The following is a 10,419-nucleotide window of genomic DNA, read 5'->3' on the forward strand; positions in this document are numbered from 1 at the left end:
AAAACACTGTATTTGAAAGAAAGGAGTGGCAGTCAGACATCAATGCAAAACTTGCAATGATCAGGTCATAAACATGGCACTTACAAAAGGTAGCTTAATACATATTTCACATAGAGGAGGTTACTTTTCTCTCCTTCCTTTACCCCCTCAAAAAAAAAAAAAGAAAAGAAAAACTTTCCTTAAATGTAAGTGTATAAAATTTCAGAAATGCTTTATACCCAAAACAAGCGCTTTAAAACAACAACCAACAGCAAAAAACCTGTGCTAACAACTCTTAAGACAACTTCCATCTCCTTCACTTACAAAACACTTTCTGCCCCTTGAAGGACAAAGATCTCTGAGTTATTTGGAAATTATTCCAGCCTGAAAACATTCATCTACTAATTGCTTAAGCACAGAGTATTAAGGTGGGACATCCAGATTAATGTCTGGAATTTCATTGTAAATTCTCTCATAACCTCTCTTCATTTGGTCTACAGTAATGGTAGAAGACTTCTAAGAGGATTTTAATAAATTCAAAATCATCTTAAAGGTACTTTCTCCAGTTGACTCTAAAACCATTATAATAGCTTCCTATACAAGTTCGTGGTGAAAATGAGGTACTTCCAGTTCCTTACGGCAATGTTCAGCTTCAAATATGTCTCCAGAGAGGAAGTACTCTTTCAGCAGTAAATCAATCTCTTTAATAAGATGATTGACAGACTGCTACCTGCCACCAGAGCCCCACACACTATCTTTACGTTTTCTGCATTTAAGTGTACTCAGGAGCATAGTAGCCTTATCCAGAGCAGTGCTAGCCTGCACACAATATACAGTCCCTTTGTAACTATCAATATGGATATTACCTAAAATTCCATCTCCAGTAGCTCTAGCAATAAACTGGCCCACCAGCTGTGGTGCTCTAGGAGTATTCAATGCTGATTCAGGTAGATCTTTCAGCAATTTATCAAGTCATTTTTCTACATCATTTATACTCACTACTATCCCACAGAGGTGAGAAAGCAGCTTTGCTGTCATTTCTTTAGGACTAGCCTTTCCCTCCAATGCTAAGGACACTGCCAACACTAGTACTCCACTTTTCATATTAACAAGATTTAAATCTCTTAGCATTTCTGCAACTTCATTACTATCTCCATGTTCAAAATATTCCTGTATGATTGCTGTTAAAGTCTTCTCAAATGCCCTTTATCCAAAGGCAAAACTAGAGTTTCATCCACACAGTTCTCCTGGTCATCATCATAGTTAAGATCTTTCACATCCACCTCCTCCACATCATAAACCTGTCCAGGTGAACCCCACACACCTTTGCCTCTTGCACCACCTTACTTTGGAGTCTCCTTCTTTCCCACATCTGGATCGCCTGTCTAGCAACCTTCCCTTTGGTTGACACAGTTACTCCATTTCTAAAGGCTTCGCTTCCATTATCACTGACTGAATTGCCTCTGCCAGAATCCCAGGATGAGTTTTTCCATAGTCACCTTTTTGACTTGGCATTAATTTGAACTTCATTAATGGAGGATGCTGAAATCCATTTATTTCATTATTTCCTCAGTCCCAGCATTTTCTTCATCACCAGAAAAGAGTCGTTTAAATTATCAGGATCTGTGGGGTTTACATTCAGTACCTGCTCATTTTCTACATCCATTGTTCCTTAATTTCACTTGCACAGATTAAACAGATACCAAATAGAAGTCTTCCTTTAGAATCCCTCCAGCCAGCACCGCTGCTCGCCCAGGTCCCTGGTCCGTCAGCCCCAATGCTGCTCCTCAGCCTCTGCCCAGTAGCTTTCTTTAAAATTGTTTATTAGATGTACTTGAAAAACATCACCATTTTCATCTTATCAACTAAATGTTCAAAGAATTTTTTCCTAAAGAAGATAGAATAGAGAGCTATTCGGCCTCATTTTCTAATAAGATATAACTTAGGTAAGTCAAGCAGATTATTAGAACAAATTCTAGAAGCTTTAGCTTAGCCTTGAGAATCTGAATATAAAGGGACAGCTTTGATATCCCTACTATGCACAGTACTGAGTGCACAGTAAGGTAAAATTTCTAAAAAAAAAAAAAATATATATATATATATACACACATATATATATGTGTGTGTGTGTGTGTATATATTTATGGGGAATAGTAGTTAAGGTTTCTGCCATTTATAATTTATAATTGCCAGCTATCGATTTTAGCACTTATGTGTTTGTATTAGCAGTTGACATGCTTTGAAAAGGATAGAAATAATTTTACTTTTTTACTAATCCAGGTTATTATCCTCATGGAAAATTTTTTACCCTTCGTACATCCCATATAAAGAATTACAGTAAATTTACTGAACAAAGGCAGCCCCCGTAGCTCACTCGGGAGAGTGCAGCGCTGGTAGTGCTGAAGCCGCAGGTTCAGATCCTATATAGGGATGGCCGGTGCGCTCACTGGCTGAGCGTGGTGCGGACCACACGGTGCCGAGAGTTGCGATCCCCTTACTGGTCAAAAAAAAAAAAAAAACAATTTACTGAACAACATCTAACTAGGTTAGGGAAATACAACAATAAATAACTTTGTCTTGCAAGAGCTCTAAGTTATGAAAAGAAATGTAATCACACAGTTAAGAGATTATATAATTAGTGCTATAATCTATAGTTATAATTTTTTTTTAGAAAATGAAGAAAGAATATATACTGCCTGAAGGAGGGACAGGCTTCACAGAGGAGGTAATGCTAAAAAATGAATTTTAAAGGCCGGGAGGAATGGTTAGTATATTGACATACAGATTAGTGGCTTATTTTTTTAAAAACAGAGGTAATAGCATGAAGAGAGGCAAAAAAAAAAAAAAAAAAAAAGCACAGCAGATGTGTTCAGAGAAATGTGGCAGCTGAGGGTAGTTGTAAGGGCTTAGACAGCTTGAAAGATATAATACAGAAGGCTTTGAACACCTGTGTGAAGTGTTAATATTTAATTTGGTGGGCAGGAGTGAGCTCTCACAGAAACAATTATTACCTAACACATAGGATTATTGTGAGAATTAAAGAACTATATTAAGGAGTTAGCCTGGTACCTCACACATAGTAAGCATTCAATAAATGTTAGCTGTTATTACATTACAGCTTTTACTTAATAGCTAAATACTGAATCAGAATTTGATAGTCTTGTGGGTCAATCATTATGTAATTTTAAATGTATCCCTTTATGTTTGCAATTTAGTAAGGAAAAAGAGGTAAAGAGAGTGGATTGGTCTCTAGATTTGGTATAAAAGCCCAGTTTTTATTTGTGGTGGACCACAGGAAATCTTTTACAAATGAGTAGCACTGTTCAATAACATACATGTAAATCTGTGTGTACTAGTAACTAAGATCATAGGCCTCTACTAACTGTACCTTTTAAAAGCTATGTGATGGCCAGCTTTTCTAAACCTTAGTTTCCTTATGTGTAAGGTAAGGATAATTATACCTTATAGGTTTGTGTGACGTAAACAAATTCAAAAGGTAAAATTAAATTATATTCTTTTGTGTTTCCGTTATCTTAGTTATACTTGTTGTGTGGTTAAAAGTCTGAAAGATGACTTTATCTTTGTCTCAGCAGCTACAATCCTCTGTGCAAGATACATCTGCTAAAACCACCCTTGTTCATCAGACTACACAGTTATATGGAATACCACCAAATCACCACCAGTTAGCATTTAACTATCAAGAATCAGAACATTTACAGACTGTGAAAAACATCTCGCCTTTACAAATTCTGCCTCCCTCAGGTAAGAAATTAACAAGTAAACAACTGTGATTGAGAAACTGACTTCTAAACCTGTATATGAAAATGCTATGGTCATCTTAAATGTTACATGTCTGGGAAATACTGAAAATAATAACTAGTAAATTCCAGGTTAGAAATAACCACTGCAGCACATTGTTAGAAATTATTTTCTTTATACCCTCAAGCTCTCATAACGTTTGAAAGAATGAAAGTTACATATACAGTTTACATCTAGATTACTTTCATATAAATTATGTACATTGGCATGTGGGCTATATTAAAAAAAAAAAAAAAAGTGTCACTGCCAGAGCACATATGGTCAAGTTCTGAATAGACTTGAAAAATGCTGCTCTATCTTCCATGACACCTATGCAGGTTAGAAAGGTAGAAGGGAATAAGGAAAAGATATTTTGAGATTCTATAGGTAAAGAAATAAAATTATATATGTCAAAAGTAGTTTACAATTAAAGAAACTTGGGCTAGGAATACTTGTCTAGTGATGGTTTCTGTTTACCAAAAATATCTCCCAAAACTGGCTAAATTTTTATATTGTTATATTCATTTGACTTTATAAATATCTTGTTTGTTCATCTTATGAGAAGTGAAGGTATTGGACTAACGGGTACAAAACTATGCTACCTACCATAAGAGAGTCATTGTGCAGTGTATGCATGTATGGAAACAACACACTGTACCCCACAAGTATGTACAAGCAAATGTTAAAATAGGCAAATAAAAAAGAGGAAAGGAAGGTATTGCCTGTCTCTGCTTGGTTCCTGGGAGGCACTTGGGGAGGGTGCATGTGTGGCACAAAGGATACTTCTCTGATACCAATGAGCCCAGCCTAGAGAGTGCCTGAACCTTGAGACACTAATGTATTCAGGCCTAGATTGCAGGCAGGTGTGAATATTCCTTGTCCGCCTCTCCTTTCCTCTAGGCTGTTCCCTGCTTTCCACTTGGCCTTCCAAGGGTAGAGGTATCTCCCAAGTAGAAGTTTCTGGGTTGTTTTACTGCAACACAGATTAGGAGGAACAGGGAGAAGTTTTGATCTTCCTTTGTTGCTTCCAATATAAAAGCTCCCTACTGGTCTGTGTTTGAGTATTCCATTTTGTCTTTAACTCAAATTGTATCTCTTCATTTTGGGGAAAGGAATGAAGATCAAGAGAGAAAATATCTAAGGCAACACTGGAGGGCATCCCAGGAAGAAAAATAAATGAACCTTCAGAGAATGAAATGGTTATATCTGTCCTTTTCTGGAAATAGATTTTCAAGATACTTGGAGAATAACTGAAGATATGGTAGTTCTACGTCATGAATTACCTTAAATTCCAAAGCTACATTTGGGTCTTTTATTTTGTATACAACAAGGAGCTCCAAACAGGAGCATATCAAAATCAGATTTTATATTAGGAAGAAATTGCTGCTTAATATTTAGAGGATGGATTAAGATGAGGATGTTCTAGTATAGTTAGGACCAAGTAAGGAAGCTGAGTGCTGTTGTCTATGAAAAAAATTATTACAACCAAAACTAATGCAGTGAGTATAGAAAGGATGTGTATATATTAGAAAGATAATTTTGTGGCACAATTGATAGGCTTTGTTAAAATGAATGACCTAGGAGAATATTAGATGGATTGAAAAATAGGAGGCAGAGCTAATTTTGTCCATGTTTGAGGCACTACGGAATATGTAATTGGAAATCTAATGCAAGAAATAGGTTTCTGGATTTAACTGGGTATAATCGGAATTATATTTTAGAAATTACCAGTATATAGAAGCTACTTAAAGCCATGAGAATAAATAAAAATACCCAGGAAAATGTGCAGAGCAGGAAGAGAAAAGGTTAAGGACAAAATTCTAGGAAGCAAAACTTCCTCAGTAAAAGTAGAACAAATTAATAAGTTAAAAAAGGGGGATCAAAGGTAGGAGAAGAAGTAAAAATGGTATGAAAGGAGCCTAGGATAAAAGGAAATCATCATCAAGAGTATCACGTACTACAGAGCATTAAAGTAGGATGAGGAATGAAGACATAGGGTTAAAACTGGCAATGCGAGAATTTTTGCTTTTGCAAAAAGCTTTTAGTAGCCATTGTCATTGGGGCAGAAGCCAGATTGTTGTAAATTGCGAAGTAATGGAATCTGGGTACAGTGAATGTAAACTAGTCTTTCAAGAAGTTTGTTTGTGAAGGGTATGTAAGATAGCCATGGCTTTGGGCTGGGCCTGTGGCTCACTCGGGAGAGTGCGGCGCTGGTAGTGCTGAAGCCGCGGGTTCAGATGCTATACAGGGATGGCCGATGCGCTCACTGGCTGAGCGTGGTGCGGACAACACCGTGCCAAGGGTTGCGATCCACTTACTGGTCAAAAGAAAAAAAAAAAGACAGCCGTGGCTTTAACAGGAAGATAGGTTTTTTTTTAGAAGAGAGAGAGTTGTTTTGTTTTTGAGTTTTTGAATCAGATTCAAACATGTTTGAAGCCTGATTAGAAAGAACCAGAGTAGGAAAAACTTACTGTTTTCACTAGAGTGTGTTTGTAGAAGAATAGTAGGGATAGCCTTGCCCTTGAAAAAGAATAAAGACCATGAAAGACAATGGTAAGAATGCAGTCAAGATTTTCTTTTATTCCTATTTTGTGAAAAATCAGGCTTTTAATGCCTAAGTCTTCAGTAAGGAGATCAGTTTACTGTACTACTTCAGATTCAGTTTATATATGCCAGTGAGTAAAGGGAAGGTTTGGATGATGCTGGAGTGGCTATTCTGCAATTAAGTTTTTCAGAACCAGAGTAGTTTGCATTTGCCAACTGTAGGTGGCGCTATGCCCAAGGGAACTGCAAATGTACATAAACTATAAAATATACATAAAAATGTGCTATTCTGGAGTTTAATCTCAGTGGAAATACATTTTTGCTTAAATATTACCTTAAATTTAAGTTATGAAAGTAATTTATTTTTATTCTGAAGTTTTCTTATTAGAAAAATAGTTTGACAAATTGACAGAGTACATAAAAGATTTAAGAAATTGAATTTTCTTTTTTTTTTTTTTTTTTTAAAAGATGACCGGTAAGGGGATCTTAACCCTTGACTTGGTGTTGTCAGCACCACGCTCAGCCAGTGAGCGAACCGGCCATCCCTATGTGGGATCCGAACCCGGGGCCTTGGTGTTATCAGCACCACACTCTACCGAGTGAGCCACGGGCCGGCCCAAGAAATTGAATTTTCAAATGTTAATAGTTTTCTTCAAAATTCCCCCACATGAAATAGAAGTCTAATTTTTTTCCTTATAACTTGAAATTTTAAGTCACAAATGATTACTAACCTTATTGTTATAACTTACCCTTTTCCCATCTTATAAAAATCTCCACTGAATTGTCTGAGTTTTTTCCATAACAGATACTTATGCTGTCATTATCAACATGAATTAATACGTGGCAAATGAAAAAGGTAAATCAAGGAATTTGCCATCTCATAGGAGAAATAAACAACTGGTATTAAAGTAAAAATAATATGCCCTAAAAGAAGCAAAAGTAAAATTTAAGGAGTTGAGGAAGGCAGAATTACCTTATTATCTCTTTGGCAGATGAATATTTTACAGAAGTATTATCGAAGCTGGACGCTGGAGAAAAAATAAGGGTTACAGATGTATGAGGGGTTTTCGGGAAGTTCATGGAAAGATTTATATTATCTTTTAATCCTATTTTTCCGTGGACTTTTTGAAGTACCCTCATATATCTAGGATTGAAGGGCATTCCAGATGGAGGAAAGAACATAAATGTGAAGGTATTTAGGCAACTAAGAATTCAATGTGATTAAAGCTTTGGTTAGTTAAACAGGAATGTGGAGAAATAAATTTGGAAAGGCAGATCAGGTTCAGATCATAAAGAACCTTGGAGAAAAACAATCAAAACCCAAAGCATATGGCCAGTTAGTTCAGTTGGTTAGAGCATGGTGCTGATAACGCCAAGGTCCAGTTCAGTCCTGTACTGGGCACCCACCAAAAAAAGAAAAAAGAACCTTGAAATCTAGATATTTTGGACTTAATGTTAATGGTATATAGTTAGTGGGAAGCCAATGAAGGTTTTCTGAGCAAAGGGTGAACTTCAAGGTAATTGATCTGCCAATGTTATGTAGGTCAGTTGAGAGAATGGGGCATAGAGACCGGAGAAGGAGACCAATGGGGCTGTTGCGGTAGTTGGAAAAAAAATGAAGTAAAGTGATGGAAAGAAAGAAAAGGAGAAAATTGAAAGAAATTACAAGGTTAGAATAAGCAGGTCTGCAAATTATGAACATATGCTAGGTTAATAAAGGTATGTAAGCTTTGGTGGTTCAGAGGATACTGGCTGACAGGTCCAGGCTGACAGACCTCGAATACAGATAAAGAACAGGTTTCTGAGGAAAGATAACTTGTGTAGTGTTTTGCAGTGTCAGAGGGTCATTCACTCAAAGTTTTTCAGAGCTGGATCCTTGACACACTTCCTAGGCTTCTATGACACTATTCTCTTGACCAACCCGTTCCCCTCTGAGTGTTCCTTACATTTATCTCTCTATCTGCCTACTTTTAGATGTTGATAATACTCTGAGTTACATCTGTCAGAGCTTCCCAATCATGTTCCAACGCACACGCTTACTGAGCTAGTGATCATTTCCTACATGTCATGACATGTAAAAGGTCGGAGAGCCAGGCTCTACACATTCTTGCTGTTTGATCTCTTTGATGTTCGTGACTTCTAGTCTTATTTTTACAACTCAACGTATCCAGGCCCCAGGCATGTTTCTACAGCCCTACTGAACATCTTGACTTAAACATCATATAGGCATTTCAAACAGCATTCAGTAAAAACTGAATTCCCCCCTTTTAATGCCCAGATTTTAATCTTCCCTCTTTAATTCTTGATAATGGTACTATCACCACTTACTTAGAATCAGAAAACTGAGAGTCATTTTAGAATTTACTTCACTTGCCATATATATTCTTTCTACTTCTTAAATAATATCTGACCCTGAGCAGAGAAAGGATATAGTTCTGTGCTTAGAGGTTTTCTCACTATTTTTCCATTCCTTGTTGAACTGAGAAAACATATGTACGTTGGGCTGTGTAGGGACATACCTTCATTCATTCCTGCACCCTTCAACAGTGTTTCATCTCACCTTCCCATGCTCACTCCTATCCCCTGATGTTCCTCATTCTCTTCTTCTAGCATCAACTTCAACTAGTGTTATTTAGTAAGAGAATCAGTCAAGGGATTGATGGGTAGTAGAAGCTTAAATGTAAATTCCTATGATATGTAAGTGGCCAGGATTTTGTGAGCTTGAGTCAGTTAACAAAGACAGCAACTCAGTTTTTATTTGTTCCCTCAAAACTTGTGCCACTAGTGAGGACCTATAGACAAGACTAGAGAGCAATGAAACAGAAATGATCAATTAAGTTTCTTACATCAGGATACTCTTAGTTGGAAATGATGGAAAACTCAGCTCAAACTGAGTTAAACAGTAAGTAATGCTGTTGGCATACATAACCACTAGTCCAAAGATAGGCCAAACTTCTAGACATGTCTTGATCAGGGCTCAAACTCTATTTCTGTGGTTACCTTCACCTATAATAATAAATGAAATATTTGTATGAAAGCTTAAGAATTAATGAGATTGCATAGTTCTTTTTACCTCAGAAAGTCAAACCTATTGCATTTCTTATCCCTATTTCCTCACTAGCTGTTATGGGTGTCTCGTGTCTTAGTTCTAACATTCTCTGTGTTTTGTTTGTTCTCAAACTGGCCAGTCAGGCAGCATCTTTCCCCAGAAACCCCACATCGTTCTGGTCTTCCTAAACGAGTTACCACTTACCAGTAGGTGGGGAGATAGAATTACCATGATTAGCTTGGCCTGAGGTCATTTTACCCACTGGTGAGCTGCCGTAGCACGGGGACAGATAGAATAGGTTTTGGGGGTGAGCCACAATGTCAGCTCTCCTTCATGCTGGCCAGAGCAAAACCAACAACAGCAAAAAGAAAAAAAGGAGGCATCTTTCAAGGGAGAAATGTTTACAGTATAACAAGTCCCCAGCTAAGAATACTCCAAAGTTAAGATGCATCAAAAAATGAGTCATTTTGTTTTCATAGTGTCTGGCCCGGAAGAAAAAAAAATCAAATTCCAAATAAGTAAGATGAAATTTTTCGATTATACTATTCTAAAAATGTGTGCATCTAGGTGATTCTGAACAACTCTCGAATGGCCTAACTGTGATGCATCCGTCTGATGACAATGACACAGTGGTGTTAGAATCTCAACGTCACGTTCCTGTGCAAAAGGTAGAAGTAATGTTATTTTTCTCACAAATCTTGAAGGGATTAAAATTGAGTATGGAAGTGGGACAAGAGTTATTTTAAGCCCTAACTTGAATGAGATTTTGGATCTCTAAGTCTAATTTTTGCCTATGTAATTTAAAAAAAAAAAAATACGTGTTAGCAACAGCCCTCCCCTACCCACTACCATCAGTACTCCTGCTTGTGTTTAATTATACATTCTGTAATGTTGGTATTTGACAGCTATCCCAATTTTAAAGCATGTAACAAAACTATCTTTTAGAATCTGTTGTGGGGATTTCCTGATGGAGTCTTATGTATACTTAATCCTCAAACCACACACTGATACCATTCTTTCAATAAATATTCTAGATTTGGGGGATACAT

At 36.9% G+C, this 10,419-nt stretch overlaps 1 protein-coding gene and 1 pseudogene across 1 annotated transcript in view; one reads left to right on the forward strand and one right to left on the reverse strand.

The window, feature by feature from the left end:
• The window catches only part of BRDT (bromodomain, testis-specific), a 51,124-nt gene that overhangs the window by 26,642 nt on the left and 14,063 nt on the right, over positions 1-10,419 (forward strand). Inside the window, exons 11-13 of the mRNA XM_008590806.1 lie at positions 2,651-2,704; positions 3,570-3,741; positions 9,938-10,038. Of these exons, the coding sequence (XP_008589028.1) occupies positions 2,651-2,704; positions 3,570-3,741; positions 9,938-10,038 (327 nt within the window). The remainder of the gene's footprint in view (positions 1-2,650; positions 2,705-3,569; positions 3,742-9,937; positions 10,039-10,419) is intronic.
• LOC103606212 lies at positions 265-1,645 on the reverse strand (annotated as a pseudogene).

Source organism: Galeopterus variegatus, unplaced genomic scaffold (genome assembly GCF_000696425.1).
Source record: "Galeopterus variegatus unplaced genomic scaffold, G_variegatus-3.0.2 Scaffold6378, whole genome shotgun sequence".
Lineage (NCBI taxonomy): Eukaryota > Metazoa > Chordata > Mammalia > Dermoptera > Cynocephalidae > Galeopterus > Galeopterus variegatus.